This window comes from Hyperolius riggenbachi, chromosome 2, assembly GCF_040937935.1.
Source record: "Hyperolius riggenbachi isolate aHypRig1 chromosome 2, aHypRig1.pri, whole genome shotgun sequence".
Lineage (NCBI taxonomy): Eukaryota > Metazoa > Chordata > Amphibia > Anura > Hyperoliidae > Hyperolius > Hyperolius riggenbachi.
The window spans coordinates 268,665,302-268,687,706 of record NC_090647.1 but is presented as its reverse complement, the minus strand read 5'-3'; the positions used below and the strand labels follow the sequence as shown (position 1 = coordinate 268,687,706).

The 22,405-nt window shown below is 46.6% G+C and overlaps 1 protein-coding gene across 5 annotated transcripts in view; it reads left to right on the top strand.

Moving 5' to 3' along the window:
* TRIM37 (tripartite motif containing 37) overlaps positions 1-6,967 on the top strand; it is a 158,012-nt gene extending 151,045 nt beyond the window's left edge. For all 5 annotated transcript variants that reach the window (XM_068268642.1, XM_068268641.1, XM_068268640.1 and 2 more), the window contains one exon: positions 6,086-6,967. In XM_068268642.1, the coding sequence (XP_068124743.1) occupies positions 6,086-6,089 (4 nt within the window). In that variant the 3' untranslated portion in view covers positions 6,090-6,967. The remainder of the gene's footprint in view (positions 1-6,085) is intronic.
* Positions 6,968-22,405: the final 15,438 nt, after the last annotated feature.

The window sequence follows — 22,405 nt, the reverse complement described above, 5'->3', positions numbered from 1 at the left end:
TGCAAGGTGAAAAAGTCCAGGTCAGCACACCTTTTCAAAATGGATTTTCTCAATTTATTGCTTCATAAGCACGTGAAAAACTGACAATTGTTTCGGGGCCACGGCGGGTCCCCTTCTTCAGATAGTGCAAAAAAATGGTTTTTTGCACTATCTGAAGAAGGGGACCCGCCGTGGCCCCGAAACAATTGTCAGTTTTTCACGTGCTTATGAAGCAATAAATTGAGAAAATCCATTTTGAAAAGGTGTACTGACCTGGACTTTTTCACCTTGCTGTTGAATTCTTGGATGCCGGGGCTCAGCATCTGCAGGCCATAGCACCCGCATCTTGGGTAAGGTGTGCCACCTCCGCACTTGAACTTTATTATTAGAGGCAACTGATCAGCAGGGTTGCCAAGCAACTGGTATTGTTTAAAAGTAAATAAATATGGCAGCCTCCACATCCCTCTCAGTTTAGGTTTAAGGTTATTGTTGGGAATGCAGGTTCTACACTTTTTCTGCCTAATACAAACGTGTGTGTGCCACAGAATATTACCGTGGTGTATCTCAGGCACAAAAAATTAAGCCACACATAAAGTATAGTCACCTAATTTTCACCCCCTATATACCAGTGATTCTGGACCCACTGAAGTCACAAAACACCTTCCCTCCTGTACCCCAGTGATGTTGCAATATAAAAAAAAAACCTGTATCCTTGTAATTTCAGTATTAACCCTCTATATCCCAGTGATGTCACAAAATAGTAACACACACTCTTTGGCAGAGGCGTAGCTATGGGTGGGCGGGGGGGGGGGGGGGGGGTCATATGTCCCCGTGTGCAGCACTGTGAGGGCGCTCAGCACGGCTGCTGCACCTTCACATGCATGAGAGGCAGCTCACTGTCTGCCTGAAGTGCCGCTGCTTCTCTCTCTCCCTCTACAGAGGAGTGCAGAAGCATTAACAGCAGCAGAAAAAGCGGGGCAATCTGGCTATCTAAAGGGGGTACATTTGGATATTTTAAAGGGGCACATCTGGCTATCTGAATGGGGGAAGGGGGCACATTTCATTATCTAAACAGCATTTGAACATTTCACTCCACCCATGACTACAACATTCTGATGTGTGGCCACGCCCATTTTGTCCACAGGGTGGGGTACAAAAACATTGTCTTTGTCCACGGGTGCTGAAAAACCTAGCTACGCCTCTGCTCTTTGGGCCCTTTCACACAAGCAGTTGATAGGCAGTGAAAAGCCTGTCCACGTCTCACAACTGCTTGCTGCTGCCTGGTAAATGCTCGCTGCTGCCTAGTAACTGGTTGGTGAGCACAGGGTTCAACTGTCTGTGTGAAAGGGCCCTTAGTGATGTCACAGACTATTAATACACTTTGTCTTAATACTGTTACAAATATTAACCCGAGAATCCTAGTAATAGACTACCCCCACACCTCTGCCCCACATCTCCGTAATCCTACAGATTAACCGCCTATATCCTAGTGATGTCACAGAATATTAGCTCCAAATAACTCCGTACCGTCTCACATACTGTTCATGATGTTGACATACATTACTACTCTCCTGTGCAGATGTGGCCATCCTACAATAACATACCCTGCTTGCTTATAATGGATACACAATTCTCAGCTTTTCACAACAGCAATTCCTATGCTTCTCAATCTCAGATTTATCAAGAGTGTCTAAGACAAAATATTAGTAGGCTTTTAGAAATCCGTGCAGAACTGTCTCAGGCATCTTAAGAAATCACTAGATAGTGCAGATTCCTTCTTAAACTGTTGTAAAACAGGAGGAGCTAGGAAGGTCTCTCAGGGGGACATTTATCAAAAGTGCCTGAGACAAAATATTGGTAGGTTTTTAGAAATCCATGCAGAATTGTCTGACATCCTAAAAAATCACTGAATGCAGTGCAGATAAACTGTTAGGAATAGGAGTTAGGAAAGTCTTTCAGGCAGTGCAGTGTGTGAGGGAAATTACTGTTGCATCTGCTGTCGGCAGGCTCTGAGTGAGGGGGGAGGAGCCCTTCAGAAATCTTGTCTAGCCTGCGCTATCTTTAGAACTGCTATTGAGCACTTCTTAATCTGCAGCAGTTTAGGAATAGATTTGCACTTTTCTTAACTAGCGCAGCTCTAGAAATCCACGCTAAACTGCCACTATTATGTAGGCTTTGGGAAGTTTCTTACTATCATGCAGAACAGTTCCTCTGCTGGTTAAAACAGAACAAAAACCTGTATGTAATGCTTTGATAAATCTGGCCCAGTGAGGTCTGTCATGTCACACAGGATTACCCTGGTTAGTCAGTGGAGATCCCATAATGTAACTGTCTCCTTTCCTCCTCAGGCTCTCTGCTGCTGTCTCTGCCAGACAAGGCCACTCTCCACTCCACTTCCCTTCTGCTCCGCTGTCTGTGGGTCAGATTTATCAAAGCATTACCGACAGTTTTTTCTTCTTAAAATGTTCTAACCAGCAGGGAGAACAGTTCTGCATGATAAGAACCTTCTTAAATCCTAGGTAATAGCGGCAGTTTAGCGTGAATTTCTAGAGCTGCACTACAGTTAAGTGCCAATCCATCCCTAAACTGTTGCAGATTTAGAACCGCTTGATAGCGGTTCTACAGATAGTGCAGAGTGCCGACTATACATGATTTGTGAGGTGCTCCTCCCCCTGCTGAATTCCTCCTCAGAGCCTGCTGGTATTAATTCAGCAGGTGTGTTGCTTACCTCGGCAACAGCAATTCCCCTCATACACTGCACTGTCTGAGAGACTTTCCTGGCTAGTTTAACCACCTGAGCGGTCTGGACGAGCTCAGCTCGTCCAACACCGCCGGAGGCTGCCGCTCAGGCCCTGCTGGGCCGATTTACATCAAATAAAAAGCAGCACACGCAGCCGGCACTTTGCCAGCCGCGTGTGCTGCCTGATCGCCGCCGCTCTGCGGCGATCCGCCGCGAGCAGCGGCGAAAGAGGGTCCCCCCAGCCGCCTGAGCCCAGCGTAGCCGGAACAAAAAGTTCCGGCCAGCGCTAAGGGCTGGATCGGAGGCGGCTGACGTCAGGACGTCGGCTGACGTCGATGACGTCACTCCGCTCGTCGCTATGGCGACGATATAAGCAAAACAAGGAAGGCCGCTCATTGCGGCCTTCCTTGTTTATTCTGGGCGCCGGAGGCGATCGGAAGATCGCCTCCGGAGCGCCCTCTAGTGGGCTTTCATGCAGCCAACTTTCAGTTGGCTGCATGAAATAGTTTTTTTTTTATTTAAAAAAAACCCTCCCGCAGCCACCCTGGCGATTTAATCAGAACGCCAGGGTGGTTAAGAAGGAATCTGCACTATCTAGTGATTTCTTAAGATGCATGAGGCAGTTCCGCACCGATTTCTAAAAATCTACCCATATTTTGTCTCCGACACTGTTGTTAAATGTCCTTCAGTGTGCCTTGCGTGTCATAGACAGACTCTGCTCTCCCAGGTCTCTCCTCCTTACAAACTCGCACACAGCCACTCAAAGACATGCTTGAAGGTGACCCATGACTGACCTCACCTCCCTCGTATATTACGCCTCCAGTGATGGCAGCAGCTCCAGCTCCTCCTGTCACAGCTGTCTGCAGACAATCTCTGCATCGTGACTGCCTTGCTGCGTGTTGTGTCACACTGCTAAGAAAGTGTGAGAACACACTTCTGGGTTTGCCATGGTGCCGCCCCTTTTTGCCACAGCCCTGAAGCTAATAAATCACCCTGTTTCATCTAAGAGCGGTCCCTGGCCTAAGTGTGGTTGCACCCCTCATTTCAAATAAGTGCACAATCCTTGAGATAGGCATTCCTACTCAGTGCAGTTTCTAGGCTAAAATGCACCCAGGGCGAGGGTGTAAAAATTGGGCCCCCCCCCCCCCCGAGCAAGGTATGGGTGCCCGCAGTATAGGTTAGCCAGGTCTAGTTGCACTTAGTATAGCTCCCCCCCAGTATAGGTAGCCAGGCATAGGTGAACCAGTATAGTTGCCCCCGCTATAGGTTAGCCAGGTAGGTGCCTCCAGTATAGGTAGCCGGTATAGTTGCCCCCCAGTATCGGTTAGATAGGCAGGCGCCCCAGTACAGGTTAGCTAGGTGGGTGCCTCTAATATAGGTAGCCAGAATAGTTGCCCCCAGCATAGGTTAGATAGGTAGGTGCCCCCAGTATAGGTTATTTAGGTAGGTGCCTGCAATATAGGTAGCCAGTATAGTGGCCACCTGTATAGGCTAGCTAGGTAGGTGCCCCCAATACAGGTTAGATAAGTGCCCCCAGTGTAGGTTAGATAGGTAGCTGCCCCCCAGTGTAGGTTATATTAGGTAGGTGCCCCCCAATGTAGGTTATATTAGGTAGGTGCCCTCCAGTATAGGTTAGATAGGTAGCTGCTCCCCAGCGTAGGTTAGATTAGGTAGCTGCCCCCCCAGTGTAGGTTAGATTAGGTAGGTGCCCCCCAGTATAGGTTAGATTAGGTAGGTGCCCCCAGTATAGGTTAGATTAGGTAGGTGCCCCCCAGTATAGGTTAGATTAGGTAGGTGCCCCCCATTGTAGGTTAGATAGGTAGCTGCCCCCCAGTGTAGGTTAGATAGGTAGCTGCCCCCCAGTGTAGGTTAGATTAGGTAGCTGCCCCCAGTGTAGGTTAGATTAGGTAGCTGCCCCCCACTGTAGGTTAGATTAGGTAACTGCCCCCCAGTGTAGGTTAGATTAGGTAGGTGCCCCCCAGTGTAGGTTAGATTAGGTAGGTGCCCCCCAGTGTAGGTTAGATTAGGTAGGTACCCCCCAGTGTAGGTTAGATTAGGTAGGTACCCCCCAGTGTAGGTTAGATAGGTAGCTGCCCCCCAGTGTATGTTAGATTAGGTAGGTGCCCCCCAGTATAGGTTAGATAGGTAGCTGCCCCCCAGTGTAGGTTAGATTAGGTAGCTGCCCCCCACCATAGGTTAGATTAGGTAGGTGCCCCCAGGATAGGTTAGATAGCTAGCTGTCACCTATAATGGAGGGGGGAGCCGGAGCCGCAGGGAGGGCAGCCTGACCTCTCCCTCCCTCTCCTCTCCCGGGCCGCCCTCCGTGCTCCCCCCTCAGATGCAGAGCGAGCAGCCGGGAAGCGCTGTTTACAACTCACCTGCCTGGCTCCAAGCACTGCTCTCTCACCGCTGGTCTGTCTCCTCTCTCTGCATAGATGCGGATACACACGCTGCTTCCTGCTAAACAGGAAGCAGCGTGGCAGCGTGTGTATCCGCATCTATGCAGAGAGAGGAGATAGACCAGCGGTGAGAGAGCAGCGCTTGGAGCCAGGCAGGTGAGTTGTAAACAGCGCTTCCCAGCTGCTCGCTCTGCATATGAGGGGGGAGCACGGAGGGCGGCCCGGGAGAGGAGAGGGAGGGAGAGGTCGGGCTGCCCTCCCTGCGGCTCCGGCTCCCCCCTCCATTATAGCGTACCCCCCTCCCAACAGCGCCCTGGGCGGCGGCACGGCCCTAAAAACGGGCATGTTCCTACTGAGCTGACCTGGAGAGTGATGGGAAGAGACCAAGTGCTCGAAGCTTTTCTTTACACTTTAAAAAAAAAAAGTAGCAGTAATGCTACTCTGTACAGCGCTGTGTAATATGTTGGCGCTGTATATAAATACTTAGATAAAAATGTTTCTATGTGTAGAATTTTAACTAAATCTTCTATAAATACATTAAGGTTGGCTTTTCATGTGTGAATTGTATTGAGAAACATGAATATGTATACCTTTTTTAACGGAGTTGTTTTCTAGTCATGGATGAAATGCATCAGATAAGTGTGATGGCTTATCCTGAAGGGTAACCAATTTATGGACTGATTTATGAGTGTTTTAGCCAGCTGGGGATTTCCCTGGAGACCTGCCATTCTTTATAGTGCTACAAAAACAATGAAGAATAGTATTGGCAGGCACTGCTGTGCAGCTTATGAGCCTTCCTTGCCTCCTTCGCAGAGGTCTGTAGAAAGGATGCAAATGTGAGCCGACAGCCATGATACATTGCTAATGGGTAGGATCAGCATTTAGCAGGGAAATGGTCATGGTGCTTCTGCATGTATTACAGCTGAAGACAGATGCTTATATTGTGTTTCTTTTCTCTCCGGCCTAGGTAATCTTATGGTGAAGAATACAACCTGATTCATCTGTGGGCTGAGGACTCTGAAACAAACACTAGACTACTTACACACATCTATGTAGGATGTACATTCACCGTAATTTATTTATGTGGCCTACAATGATGACAAACGTTACACAAGATACACGTCAAAGAAGCAGCTAAACAACCCCTTTCATCCTAAACATGCAGTACATAGGAATACATAAGCAGAACCCATTTGTGATTGGTACAAGAAATAGGAAACACAAACCATTATATACATTATATGCAACCATATAGCACTTGAGAGAGAAAGAGGGTTGGCTGTTCATCAGATCTCACTTATGGACAGAAGCTGATTCACCCAATGACCGATCTCTCATGGGCTACGCTGATACTGTCCTGGTAAACTATCTGCAATCTCCACTACCAGAGAAAGGCGGACCATCTGTAGCTGATTGAATTCAGCAGCATCTCCCTGAATCTGTAAAATTAGGGGCTTGGGGTCAATTTACCCCTTCAACAAGCTTTACCTTAAGTGGTAGCTGGCAGTAGTATTTATTTTCTTATCAATCATCCTTTGTATGAGCTGATGGTAATATAGAAAGCTTACCATAGTTGGGAGAACAAGGTGGCAACCACACTAATGGAGCTTATTAATCACAGCAAGGTGTGAAGGAAACTGGCACAAATGTGGAGGAGTTGGGCAGAGCAACCAGCCAGGCTTCAGCTGTAACCACCTTTCCCCCAGTATTCTTTGTACCTATCCTGTCTTCAGCCCCAGTAACATTCTGCACATATTATGGCTAATATAAAGGTTACCCACTATGTATTTTATCAGTTGTTATGCTGTCTTGTTTTATGTGTGTGCTATTAAAGTATGTTTGTATTCTCTATATTCCACTGGACTAATCACAATGGAGTTCACATTTCCGTTTTTCACCTGCATGACTACTGCTGACATTTGTATTTATGTATAGTGCGAAATGTATTTATATTTTTTTTTAATGTAGTTCATTCATGGTAAAGGCAATAATAAAATGCTTATAGCTGTTCAAGTGGAATGATATAAAATACTTTTTTTAATGTATATGAACGCTAGCAAGGTGCTAGAAGATATTACCAGCAATAACCTAATAAACAATCGCAGGTGTCCATTTTTATAGCTCTTCTACTGACCTAGCTGCAAATCTAAGCGTGCAGCACCTCTTAAATCTTTTGGGGATTTGTCAGCATTTTCTGCAGGCACGTTTGTGCTCGTTTTCATAATGTGGATGTGCAGAAATGCTGACTACCTTTGTAACTCCTGAAATATATTATAGTACAGCTTTGAAAATGTGAGCTTTAATCCAGCAAAAATCAGCAGTCAACATATTAGATCTTCCCTTCTCCTTTCAGCTCTCTGCTAAGTAGAAGGCTGAGGACGGGTTATTATGTTGCTCAGTAAGTGGCTTGTTGTAAGAGCTCAGTGTTTTTACACTAAGGCAGGGGTCCCCAAACATTTAAGGTCAAGGGTCGGGTTAACATACTTCAGACTGCTGGCGGGCTGGAGTATACATGAAATGATATATGAAATGATGTAGAAAAAAATAACATTAAGCCTAGGTATTGTAGATAGTGCCTATTAACATGGGCAGCCCTCATGTCTCCCATTTAACGAGAGCAGATGTTATGCTCCCAACTCAACAAGTATAGATATTATGCCATAGTATGCCCTTCAACATAGCATGTGCAGCTATTATGCCACCAATACAGTGCAGATATTGTGACCCTAACATAGCAAGTCATATGTGAGCATAATGTCACCCAATGGTCTGCAAAATCCTGCAGCACAATCTCACCCATACACACACAATCTTTTTAGAAACATACAGCACAACCCTCCATTTCCCCTTCTCAAAGGAACCATAACATTCCTGCACAGCACTGACCAAAATATGTGATTATGCTTACTACAAGTCATCCCCTTCGACCATTAACCCAGAATCCAGCAAATGACTGCTTTCTGGCTTCTATGTGGGAGGGTGGGTGGTGCCAGGACTGCTATTCTATATGCGTGCCACCAATATTTAAAGATGCAGCCGACCACATCTATAAGTAATACTTTGGGGGGGGGGGGGGGGGTGGCGGTTAAAAAAAAAAAAAAGCCTTAGGGGCCGCATTTGGCCCACGATCCTTAGTTTGAGGACCACTGCACTAAGGGGACAATTCATTGAGTTTTACAGCATTCAGTAATGCAGAAAACAGGTTTGGTGAACTGGTGTTTACCAGATGTTCTGTAAAATCTCCTATTACCGCATTGAAAAGTAAAATTACAGAGTAGTGAGGTAAATTACGGACTTGTGAGGTAAATACCTCAATGAATGTCAGTTCACAAAGATTAGAGCATTCTGTAAGTAAAATATTCAATTTTACCTCCAGCCAGCAGCTGCCAGTAACTAGCATTTGGCATGCAGTAAGATTGATAGACAAGGCCGATGGCCAATAGGGCATCCTGGTCCTGCTACTCGCCCCATTTGATCTGATGCACTGTCGGGGCAGGGAATGGGGGGGGGGGGGGGACAGGGTGCAGAAGAAGGAAAAAATTGCTTTTCTGTATCACTTTAGATGAGCAGATCTTTATACCAATACACAGGACGGGCCCTCTAGTGGCATGAATGCACATCTAAAGAGATGCAGGAAGCCTTTTACTTCACAAGGCTGAAGCAGGAACAGCACTGTAGCAGAAGAAACACAGCTTGCTGCCAGATCCACTATGCAGCTGGTGAGATATTACCAAGCAGCGCTGGTTTGACCAGCTACATTAGGTTTCAGTGATGTGGGTGGAAAGTAAAGCTCCCGAGCATTATTCTTATGTAACGCCAACATTTTTCACAGCACTTCACAGAGTACATAGTCATGACACTTACTGCCTCTCAGAGGAGCTCACAATCTAATCCCTACTGTAGTCATATGTCCAGTAGCTATCTATCATATTCTAGGGAATTTTTTTTTTTAATAGGGGAGACCAATTAACTTAGCTGGATGTTTTGGGGGTTTTTGGAATGTGGGAGGAAACAGGAGTGCCTGGAGGAAACGCACACAGACACGGGGAGAAAATACAAACTCCATGTAGATGGTGCCCCAGCTGGGGTTCAAGCTGGCTATCCACTGCGCCACCGTGCAATTTTTAAGGAAACAATAATACAATTATTCAGGATACGATCCTTCACTAAATATTGTACCGTTAATGGCCACCTTATGCTTTTGAGTAGTGCTAACGATAACCTCTGTTTGCTTTTACAATAGTATTAATCATGAAGAAGTCACATGTGGCTGGTCATTACTAACCTACTCCTAAAAATCATGACTAGCCTTTCTTGCTAATCCTTCAGCTTCTGTACTTTGGCTAGCCTAGAACAAGTATGCAGCTAATAAATACAAGACCTGCGTACATCAGTGACTTATAAACCAGTGACAGTAGAGGAATGGTAATGTTTCTTTGGCTGATTGCAAACTATCCTACTGTGTTTCTTATTTATTATTGTGCTAAAATCTGTGCTGTGTAGTAGCCCCTGGCAGCTAAAAACATATGGACTACTTCAATTACATTACCATGGGCAAGCTTTTCTGTACATCGTATTATTTTGAAGATGTGTATATACAGTATATTTCTGAATTGTGTGTTGACAGTACATATTTACATTGTTTGTATTTCCAGAGTTAGATAATTAGCAGAGCCGCATCATTCCAAAAATCTGCAACGGTTAGAAAACTGTCTGCCTGTGCTGCTTTGTATCACCTGTGTAGATCTGTACTGAGAGATTCTGAAAGCTGCCTTTGCTGATTTTGATGTGAAAGTGTTGATTCTCTGGCTGTGTCCTGACCCCCCCCCCCCCCCCCCCTGCATTTATACTCATTCTGAGTTAGTGACTCGGAAACTATTACAGGTCGTGTGTTCTGCACCTAGATTAGCTGAAGGCTTCAGCAGTTTAGTCATACACCTGCAGCAAGCAGAGAGATCTGTGTGGTATCTGAGCAATTAGTATTTTTTAGAACTAGAGCAGCAAAGGCAGCTTTCCTAATCCCCCAGTAAAGCTGCTCATTAATGTTTAGGGGGTTAGTTTATGATGGCTAGAGAACAGAAGTCATTCAATAGGACTGCAGTGTAGAAAATGTGTGTATCGGGCAGCAGCAGGTTGCAGCCCTAGCCTCATGCTTGTCACATGCCAAATCTTTCTCCTCTACTGCGTCCTGTTTATCCATTGATTGCTGGAATTTTCCATCCTCGGTTTTAAAAATGGCTTTGACCCCGTAACAGCTTCTGGGTCAGCACTCTGTTGATCTGTAATATAGCCCACTTGAGCCATAGGGAAAAATGGACATTACCTTGCACATCAGTTGTCCTTTCAGTTATAACGGACAACAACTTCTACCAAAACTCAATGGTCCAGTACAACCTAGGCAAGAGTTGTAAACATTTGCTATCAAATAGCCCTTTTTTATTGTCCATACATACGTTATCTGCTGAATTGCTGATGTTCTCAGTAATACATCATTTTTGCAATTACCAGTATGTACACCCTTTCACACTTCTGTGAAATCAAACTCCACTTGGGTAGCAACACTGATAATCAATGTCACATGCTGTTGTGCAAATGGAATAGACAACAGGTGGAAACTATAGGCTATTAGCAAGACATACCCAATAAAGGAGTGGTTCTGCATATGTTGACTACAGACCGCTTCTCTGTTCCTATGCTTTCTTTCTGATGTTTTGGTCACTTTTGAATGTTGTTGATGCTTTCACTCTAGTGGTAGCACCCACACAAGTGACTCAGGCAGTGCAGCTCATCCAGGATGGCACATCGTTGCAAGCTGTGGCAAGGTGGTTTGCTGTGTCTGTCAGCGTACTTTCCAGAGCATGACCTCCAGCGGGCCTTAAATGTGCATGTGTCTGCTCAAACTGTCAGAAACCAACTCCATGAGGGTGGTATGAGGGCTTGACGTCCACAGGTGAGGGTTGAGCTTACAGCCCAACACTGTGTAGGGCGTTCGGCATTTGCCAGAAAACGCCAAGATTGGCAAATTCACCACTGGAGCCCCGTGCGCTTCACAGATGAAAGCCGGTTCACACTGAGCACATGACAGAGTCTGGAGATGCCATGGAGAACGTTCTGCTGCCTACAACATCCTCAGGCATAATTGGATTGGCAGGAGGTCAGTAGTGGTGTGGGGTAGCATTTCTTTAGGGCAGGTCGTACATCCCTCCATGTGCTCGCCAGAGGTAGCCTGACTGCCATTAGATACCGAGATGAGATCCTCGGGCCCCTTGTAAGACCATATGCTGGTGCGATTGGCCCTGGGTTCCTCCTAATGCAAGACAATGCTAGACCTCATGTGGCTGGAGTGTGTCAGCTGTTTCTGCAATACAAAGGCATTGATGCAATGGACTGGCCCGCCTGTTCCCCAGACCTGAATCCAAATGAGCGAATCTCACACATGTCTTGCTCCAACCACCAATGCCGCACACTGTCCAGAAGTTGGTGGATGCTTTAGTCCAGGTCTAGGAGGGGATCCCTCAGGAGACCATCTGCAACCTGATCAGGAGCATGCCCAGCTATTGTAGTGGTTTATTTTCCACTTTAATGTTTAGTGCAACTCCAAATCTAGACCTCCATGGGTTGATAAATTTGATTTCCATTGATAATTTTTGTGTGATTTTTGTTGTCAGCACATTCTACTAGGTAAAGAACCAAAGTATTTAATATGAATATTTCACTCATTTAGATCTGATGTCTTATTTTTGTGTTCCCTTTATTTTTTGAGTAGTGTAGATTGCTAGTGATGTAAATGTACCACAATACATAATGAAAAATCTATATGACTTATTTGAATTGTGTGCTATGAGTCAGAGGAGACCCTCTGCACCGATGTTCTTGTGAGCTGTAAGCCACTGTGTGCAGTAACCCTCCTGTCTAGCCTGCAAAATCTGAAAAGGGGGGTCTTGGTCATTGTGTTTTGTTCCCCCCCCCCCTTGATTGCACAAAGTGTGATATATGTTCCAGAAATCCAGAGAATACCTGCTTGTCTATTGGTGGACAGGGTTGCTCTCACGAGTGATTACCCGTGATGCAAATGAAGCTTAATTGGTGCAGGTGTGCAGCAGGGATGCAAAGGGTTATTTATCCATAATTCTGCCATCCGCTCTGCGTTCCAAACAGCTTGTACGTGTCCTATTGGTCGCGTTGCAAGCCTCACACCGACACATGTCCTCCTTCAAGCCGGAAGGAGAAAGTGCGCCGTGTGAGGCTTGCAACGCGACCAATAGGACACGTACAAGCTGTTTGGAACAGCTGCAGGGTAGACGGCAGAATTATGGGTAAATAACCCCTTGTATCCCCGCCACACACCTGTGCCAATTAAGCCTCATTTAAATCACGGGTAATTACTTGTGAGAACAGCCCTGTTGGTGGCATCACTACTAATCTCTTGTAACATTTTCTTTGTCACTTTTTGCCTAACAATCATATACAACATCGAGTTTGTAAATCTCTGATACATAAAGTGGCATAGTTTGCATGGTATTACTTGTTACCACTTATCACTATAGTGGAAGTACTGTGGTTATATATTTTATTTTTAGTACTTGTATGATCATTTTATCTTAAAGGTCCCGAAATGGAGACCGATGTAGAGGGTGCCAAATGTAGTTTGGCTTCAATTGATTGTCACATGCCTGGAACAAGCATGCAGGAAGGGGACTTGGAAGGAACCAGGGCATTATGGGTCAGTGGCTGAAAGTAATAAAGGCAGAGGATAGTACAGAACCAGAAAGGCATTATTAAAAGAGAGTCAGAAATTGCTCCTACCATTTTCCGCTCGCTCATATTTTCTTTAGTATTTTGTGACTTATTTGTGGTGTAATTTAACTTGTAGTATTTTCACTATAATGCATATTTAGGCTCTATTCCTTCTCATTTGTGTCAAGCATTGAATTTGCCAAACCTGTTGCTGCTGCTGTTTGTATAGTTACTGTTGCTTGATCAGTTTGTATAAATACAAACTAACAATGAAGCATATGTATTTGAACTGTTGTCAGTCATTGTCATCGTCTTTTTTTTTTTTTTTTTTTTTTTTTTTCTTTTCTTTTTTTTTTTTCTGCTTTATTTTCAGATTTTTATTTTATAACCAGTTTACATTTTATTTTAAATGTTCATATAACTGTTGCACTTTTCGTTAATAAAATGACATGAGAACTCTTAAATGTAACCGTTTTCTTAAACTTGTTTTTGCACGTTATATTTCCACTCGTTACAAAAAATATTGCAGCAATTCAAATTTCAATTTATAGATTTAGTCAGTATTTGCCCTTTGTAAAATCTTACCTCCCCCTTAAATTCTTAAATTACGCTAGCTTCTTTACTGCTGGCAAGGTGGATCAACTGCATTGCTGGTGGGGTTGGCGGGCGGTCAGGAGCTTTTGGCACACATTTTTTGGCCTGATATCCGATGTGCTAGGAGTTGCAGTCGGTCTTGATCCCTGGATGGCAATTTTTTTGTAGGCACAGGCTTAGATTACCAAAATCCATCTAACCTCTTTATAAGCTAGGTCCACAATGCTGCCTAGGGCGGTCTTGGCTGTATTGTGGAAGTCCTTCCTCCCCCAGAAGAACGTTCGTACTGAAGATTAATAAAAGATTCCCCCTTGAGCATATCACCCTCTCCTTTATTAAATAGACACGGCAAGTTTCTTAACATCTGGGGAGCCTGGTCAATTTGGCTCTTGCATCACCCTGGCTAGCGGCCAATCTAGTACCTTACGCTTGTACTTTTCCTTTCACTTTTATCCCCCTCAACAACTCAACCTTGTGCGTTGCCTTACCCCTAAGTGCCTGTGAGCTGACTGCTCTAACTTTCTCCCTATCACAGAATGCATTAAGCTATTGCTACTTAAAGAGACACTGAAGCGAAAAAAATGATGTGATATTTGTATGTGTAGTACAGCTAAGAAATAAAACATTAAGATCAGATACATCAGTCTAATTGTTTCCAGTACAGGAAGAGTTGAGAAACTCCAGTTGTTATCTCTATGCAAACAAGCCATTAAGCTCTCCGACTAAAGGTGCGTACACACATGCGACTATAGTCGTTTGTAACGATCGTTCCCCGGTCTTTACCAACGACGATCGTTAAAAAAAACGAACCACCGACTATTAGGGCAAACGACGAACGAGCCAAATCGCTACAAAAGAAAGTTCTGTCTCGGTGGATTTTAACCAACGACGATCGTTTGCAAAAGTAGTACATCGTTGGAAACGGTCGTTCGTACTAGGCTTGACATGCGCATTTCACTATTTCTCTGTGAAACTTTTTATTTTTATGAGCAGGCGCAATAGTTGCTTTACGTGATGTAACGTTCATTCTAACGATCAGATCGTTACACACCTTTTAAAACTATCTTTACTTAGGTCGTTCTTTCATCAATTAAAAGTTCATTCGTCGTTCTCAACGAACGATCGTTGTCGCATGTGTGTACGTAGCATAAGTCTTAGTCATGGAGAGGGCTGTTATCTGACTTTTATTATCTCAACTGTAAGTGAACTGTTTACTTTTTCTCTGCTAGAGGAGAGGTCATTACTTCACAGACTGCTCTGAAAGACTCATTTTGAATGCTGAGTGTTGTGTAATCTGCACATATTATAGAATGATGCAATGTTAGAAAAAACACTATATACCTGAAAATAAAAGTATGAAAATATTTTCTTTGCTGCTAATCTTCTAGTAATTATTCATAGTACACAACCAATTCACTATATCATATATTTTTTTCGCTTCAGTGTCTCTTTAAGCCTTGCCATTATTTGTGTTAAATATAGGTGTTCATACAATATTTTTTCTGCTTGAGATTGAGGTGTCTATTACTTTTGCCTAGTACTTTAAAATGGAGTTAATATTGGTAATGCAAGTAACTTGGTCACTTTTAAGACTTTTAAATGTTAATCGAGCTTTTAGTGAAGAACACCGGATGAAACACAGCCTGCTAATATAATCAAAAACAGTCAGGGCTGAGACACACTGCAGAGCGCTTTGCTAACTGTCCGCAATGTGCCTGCATTTGAAAAAAAAATATGCTCCCTTCGACTTGCATTAAAATTGCAGCACAATTTCCCCGATTGTGATTTTACTGACAAAAATGATTGCTGTCATTTTTTACCGCCATTTTAATGTAAGTCAATCAGAATGTTTGTTTTTTTAATAACCACAGATGCAGTGTTCAGTGTTGACTGTCAGCCATGTGCTTTGCAGTGTGTCTCAGCCCTCAAAGGAGGCTGCATTGGGCTGAGCACTGCCTTATAAAAGATGTGAGAGGAATAGAGAGGCTGCCACATTGAATTGATTTCCCTTTAAATACCACCAGTTGCCTGGTGTAGGGCTGATCATTTTGGCTGCAGTAGCAGTAACCCACTAGGAGTGATTTCTAATCGCTAGTGATTTAAAGAGAACCTGAGGTGGGTTTGAAGAATATTATCTGCATACAGAGGCTGGATCTGCCTATACAGCCCAGCCTCTGTTGCTATCCCAAACCCCCCTAAGGTCCCCCTGCACTCTGCAATCCCTCATAAATCACAGCCACGCTGCTGACAAACAGCTTGTCAGAGCTGGCTGTGTTTATCTCTATAGTGTCAGTCTGCTGCTCTCCCCGCCTCCTGCAGAACTCCAGTCACCGCCTGCATCCTTTCCCTCCCTGCTGATTGGAGGGAAGGGGCGGGGGCAGGGACCGGAGCTATGCAGGAGGCGGGGGAGCAGCTGAGACTGACACTACAGATGTAAACACAGCCTCACAGCACGGCTGTGATTTATGAGGGATTGCAGAGTGCAGGGGGACCTTAGTGGGGTTTGGGATAGCAACAGAGGATGGGCTGTATAGGCAGATCCAGCCTCTGTATGCAGATAACATTTTTAAACACACCTCGGGTTCTCTTTAAAAAAAAGCTCTTGCTAATGCAATGCTATGGGGGATTTTTATAAAATCAAATTGTGTGTGTACGTGCGTGCGTAAGAGGCCCCAGGTAAGTATAAGTTTATTTATTTTCCTGTCTGGAATGTTGTCAATCATAGGGTTAGTTTACTTTCCAATGACTGCACTTGGTAATCTGCTCATTTCGTCCAATAAGTAAATCATCTCCTAAACACACTTTTTTTTTTCTCTCTCCTATTACCTGCATTTAACAAAGGATTTCTTTCAATCACAGATCTTCCTGATATTTACTTGTCTAAAAAAAAAAAAAAAAAAAAGACAATATTGCTATGTGATAAACTAGTACCATTAGTTATTATTAAATAACTATGGAAATTATCGCCTCCACTTTTATAGATTCACCTCTAGTGAACAAAACAGTTTGACAAAAAAAGGGGTAGTAAATGCATGGAGATCTGCAGTCTGTGGGAAAGTGGAGCTAAAAAAAAAAAGCAATATTTTTAAAAATTGGCATTCATTATAAATCGACCCAAAAGTCTTCATTCCTGAGGGAAAAATAAAAATGATTGAAGGAATTATACAATCAATGTATATCACTGGTAAAAATGTAAAATATATATTATTTAAACTAGTAATAAGCCCACCAGGTGCTAGGGCTCTGCCGCGATCCTCCTCACCCCCTTCTGCCCCGCCCCCCTGCAATGGCTGCACGCCCCTGCTCCTGTCGTCCTGCTGGCCCAAGTCTGCCCGGGTGATGCCCATGCACGCTAGGCTAAACGCACAGACACACAGGAGGACGCTGGGGCACAGGTTTTAGTATATAGGATTTATTTTAATTTCCCCTTCCAAGCTGCTGAATAAAAAATAAAAATATGGAGACTTTTTCAATGTTAGGATGAGAATGGGAGTTACTGTGATTCTGCTTATGTTGTCACCAGCAAGCAGAACTGCAAAATGACATCAGCCATTGAGATTGAGCTGAATCCCACCCACACCACCACTGCTCAGCCAAATCTTGATTGCTTGCTGGCACGGCTACCAGTTACTAGACTTGAGTAAAACATTTGCTCTGACTGCCAAATTCCATTTACCAGGAAACAGAAATATGTAGTCTAATAAAAATTAAGCACTGCATACACATTGCTAACAGTAAAGTGTTTATAATTCACATCAGCAGAGATGGTCAATGACATGCTATTAATTCTGACCTGCATGCAGATTTCATATGCAGCTTGGAACAGAGCCAATGCAAATGATCAGGAAGTGCATTTTAATGTCCCAGAGGCAAGCAGCATACAGTTTGCATGATATTTGCTAGCAAGACAGAATTATTACACTCTCTGACCATCTGTATCGATCAGCAGTTCCAGATTCTGATTAGACTCTGCTAAGTTCTATTTCCTGGTCAATAGAAAATGTCCATACAGGGTGGAATTCTTACTTTTTACTGTATCCTGAATTAGAGGAGGGGCAGGTATAAGGCCTCTCACATAGGAGGCTGAACTGTGCATGTCAGGCAGCTCGGCAGGCCACTAGTGCTACTCTGCTACTACCCTCGGCAGGCCACTAGTGCTACCCACCCCCCCTGTCCTGCTGGAGGACAGGGGGGGTGGGGAGCGAGTCACCCACCCACAAATATGCTCCGCCCCCGATTTCAATGGTCACGCCGGGAAAAGCCCGGGAGAGGAGACATGCGAAGGAGCCGCTGGCACAGTAAGACTTGAGTCGCCGCTGCGGACCAGCTACCCAGCCCAGCCAGGTACCCAGCCCAGTCCACTGCCCGCATGCCCAACTACCTAGCCCAGCCAGGGACCCAGCCCACTGCCCACACGCCCAGCTACCCAGCCCAGCCAGGTACCCAGCCCACTGCCCGCACGCCCAGCTGCCCAGCCAGGTACCCAGCCCACTGCCCGGCCCGCACGCCTAGCTACCCAGCCAGGTACCCAGCCCACTGCCCGCACACCCAGGTGCCCACTGCCCGCACGCCCAGCTGCCCAGCCCGCATGCCCAGCCAGGTGCCCGCACGCCCAGCTACTCAGCCCAGCCAGGTGCCCACTGCCTGCACGCCCAGGTACCCAGCCCACTGCCTGCACGCCCAGCTGCCCAGCCAGGTGCCCGCATGCCCAGCCAGGTACCCTGCCCACACGCCCAGCCAGGTGCCCGCACGCCCAGCTACCCAGCCCAGCCAGGTACCCAGCCCACTGCCCGCACGCCCAGCTGCCCAGCCAGGTGCCCGCACGCCCAGCCAGGTACCCAGCCCGCATGCCTAGCTACCCAGCCCAGCTAGGTGCCCACTGCCCGCACGTCCAGCTACCCAGCCCACTGCCCGCACGCCCAGCTGCCCAGCCAGGTGCCCACTGCCTGCACGCCCAGCCAAGTACCCAGCCCACTGCCCGCACGACCAGCTACCCAGCCCAGCCAGGGGTCCACTGCCTGCACGCCCAGCTACCCAGCCCAGCCAGGTACCCAGCCCACTGCCCGCACGCCCAGCTGCCCAGCCAGGTGCCCACTGCCCACACACCAGCCAGGTACCCAGCCCACTGCCCGCACGCCCAGCTACCCAGCCCAGCCTGGTGCCCACTGCCCGCACGCCCAGCTACCCAGCCCAGCCAGGTACCCAGCCCACTGCCCGCACGCCTAGCTGCCCAGGTACCCAGCCCACTGCCCGCACGCCCAGCTACCCAGCCAGGTACCCTGCCCACTGCCGGCATGCCCAGCTGGCATGCCCAGCTACCCAGCCCAGCCAGGTACCCAGCCCACTGCCCGCACGCCCAGCTACCCAGCCAGGTACCCAGCCCACTGCCCACACACCCAACTGCCCAGCCAGGTGCCCGCACGCCCAGCCAGGTACCAAGCACAGCCCACTGCCCGCATGCCCAGCCTGCCAGCACACCCAGCCAAGAGCTAGCTCGCCCAACCAGAAGCCCACTTGCCCAGCCACCCAGCCTGCCCGCACACCCAGACAGGAGCCAGCTTGCCCAGCCACCCAGCCTGCCCGCACACCCAGCCAGGTACCCAGCCAGCCCACTGCCCGCACGCCCAGCCTGACCGCACACCCAGCCAGGAGCCCGCTCGCCCAGCCACCCAGCCTGCTCGCACACCCAGCCAGCCCACTGCCTGCACACCCAGCCTGCCCGCACACCCAGCCCAAGAGCCTGCTCGCCCAGCCACCCAGCCTGCCAGCACACCCAGCCAGGTACCCAGCCAGCCCACTGCCTGCACACCCAGCCTGCCCGCACACCCAGCCCAAGAGCCTGCTCGCCCAGCCACCCAGCCTGCCAGCACACCCAGCCAGGAGCCCGCTCGCCCAGCCACCCAGCCTGCCCGCACACCCAGCCAGGTACCCAGCCAGCCCACTGCCCACTCGCCCAGCTACCCAGCCCAGGCAGCAGGCCGCCCAGCCCAGGCAGGAGAGCCGCCCCAGCTACCCACCCAGCCGTCCAGGCAGCAGGCCCTAGCTACCCAGCCGTCCAGGCACTAGAACTACTACCTAAACTGGGGACACCTATTATTTTTTATTTAGTGTTATGCTGCCCCCTGTGTGATTTATTGCTGAAATGCTGCCCACATTGTGATTATTTTATGGTGAAATCTTGCCCACATTACGATTATTCTCTGCTGGAATGCTGCACACATTGCGATTATTTTCTGGTGAAATGTTGCACTCATTGCGATCATTCTCTGCTGAAAGGCTGCACACATTGTGATTATTTTCTGGTGAAATGCTGCACACATTGCGAATACTCTCTGCTGAAATGTTGCACTCATTGCGATTATTTTCTGGTGAAATGTTGCACTCATTGCAATTATTTTGTGGTGAAATGTTGCCCACATTGCGAATATTCTCTGCTGAAATATCGCACTCATTGCGATTATTTTCTGGTGAAATGTTGCCCACATTGCGAATATTCTCTGCTGAAATATTGCACTCATTGCAATTATTTTATGGTGAAACATTGCTGCATTACGATTATTTTATGGTGAAACGCTGCCCCATTATGATTATTTGGCACCTATAGGGGGGCCCCATCCAAATTTTCGCAAGGGGGCCCAGTGATTTCTAGTTACACTCCTGACTACTACCTAAACTGGGGATACCTATAGACCTGGCTATCTATACTGGGGACACCTATAGTATGTCTACATTGGGGACACCTATAGACCTGGCTACTTTATACTGTACTTAAGCCCCACCTACACGATATGATTCTTTGTGAGATTCGATTACGATTGTATTTACGATTGATCGGGATTCGATTCTAATTGAATCGGACATATCGGGACATGTTGGATTTAATCAGATCGTAAATAGAATCGTAACCGAATCACACAAAGAATCGTATCGTGTAGATTGGGCTTTATACTAATTATTTATATAGCACCAACATATTACGCAGCGCTGTACAGAGTATATTGTTTTGTCACTAACTGTCCCACAGAGGGGCTCACAATCTAATCCCTACCATAGACCTATGTGTATGCATGTATTGTAGTCTACAGCCAATTATTAGGGGGAAGCCAATTAACTTATCTGTTTCGTATGTTATTGGGATGTGGGAGGAAACTGTCTGAAGGAAACCCACACAGGGAGAACATACAAACTCCTTGCAGATGTTGACCTGGCTGGGATTCAAACCGGGAACCCAGCGCTGCAAGGCGAGAGCGCTAACCACTACGCCACCGTGCGGCCATACTACTGTACTATATTGTACTGCCATCTTCAGCAGTACTTCACAAAGTACGTAGTCAGTAGAGATGTTGCGAACCTCTGATTTTCGGTTCGCGAACTTCCGCAGAAGGTTCGGTTCGCGGAAAAATTCGCGAACCGCAATAGACTTCAATGGGGAGGCGAACTTTGAAAAATAGAAAAAATTATGCTGGCCACAAAAGTGATGGAAAAGATGTTTCAAGGGGTCTAACACCTGGAGGGGGGCATGGCGGAGTGGGATACATGACAAAAGTCGCGGTGAAAAATCTGGATGTGACGCAAAGCAGCGTTTTAAGGGCAGAAATCACATTGAATGCTAAATTGGAGGCATAAAGTGCTTTACAACATCTTGCATGTGTATACATCAAACAGGGAGTGTAATTAGAGTACTGCTTCACACTGACACACCAAACTCACTGTGTAACGCACCGCAAACAGCTGTTTGTGTAGCTGATGTCAGGTAATGTGTGACTTCCTTCTCAACTTTCCATGGCATTGTTAAAAAGCTTACGTTTTGTTTTTAATTTACATTTTCTACTTGCTGTGTACTTGTTCAGTACCGCTACAATGAGAATCCTGTGGAGGCGGGCAAGTCTGCCATTGTGACCCCGGGTAATGGCCGGGGAATGAGAGGTTTGAATCCGGTGTGGAGCCTGAGCAACGGCTACCACTACACATCCAAGGAGGGCAGCGAGCAGGCATGCACGCCCGCCCGCCCCGAGGTAGTGACCAAAAATAACAATACAGGAGGAGGACTTTCGAGGCCCTGCTGTGTATTTGAAATGAATGTACTTTAAATCCTTTAACGAGAACCAGTTATGGCGGGCAAAGATGACACCACATTCCTTTCACTAGAATCATATGGAGGCGGGCAAGTCTGTCATTTGTGACCCCGGGTAATGGCCGGGAAATGAGAGATGGAATCCGGTGTGGAGCCTGAGAAACGGCTACCACTACACATCCAAGGAGGGCAGCAGGTAGGCATGCACGCCCGCCTCGAGGTAGTGATCAAAAATAACAATACAGGAGGCGGACTTTCGAGGCCCTGCTGTGTATTTGAAATGAATTAACTTTAAATCCTTTAACGGGAATCCGTTATGGAGGGCAAGTCTGCCATTGTCACCGCGGGGAATGAAGGTTGGATTGCGGCCCGAAGTGGGAGCCTGCTGAGACCCATGCTGTAGCTGCCCTGACCGTGCTTTGCAGACCAGGCATCTGTGGTCAGATGGACCCTTGAGCCAGCGGAAGACAAACCAAGTCGAAAGCATTTGCCAAGAATGTTTTACGGAGGGCAAGTTTTTTTGCCCTTTTTTTAAATTTTTTGAAAATGATAGATGGTTGTATTTTTAAATTGTTTGAAAGTTTAGATGGTTGTATTTTTAAATTGTTTGAAAGTTTAGATGGTTGTATTTTTAAATTGTTTAAAAGTGTATCCATTCTTCCTCCCCCCCAGCCACGAACAATACCATGGGAACGTGGAGCAGCAGAAGCACCCTGTGACGGCTGCCACGGTTGTTCTCCGCTGCTTGTCTTTTGAGGGGTGCTTCTTTTCCTCAGGTGTTCTTGCCATAGCTGTTTGTGCCTTCTCTCCAGGTGCCTTCGTAAAGCACTTGTCCCTACGTGACAGTTGGCCTTTCCACGGCTCAATTTTTGCTGGCAGAGA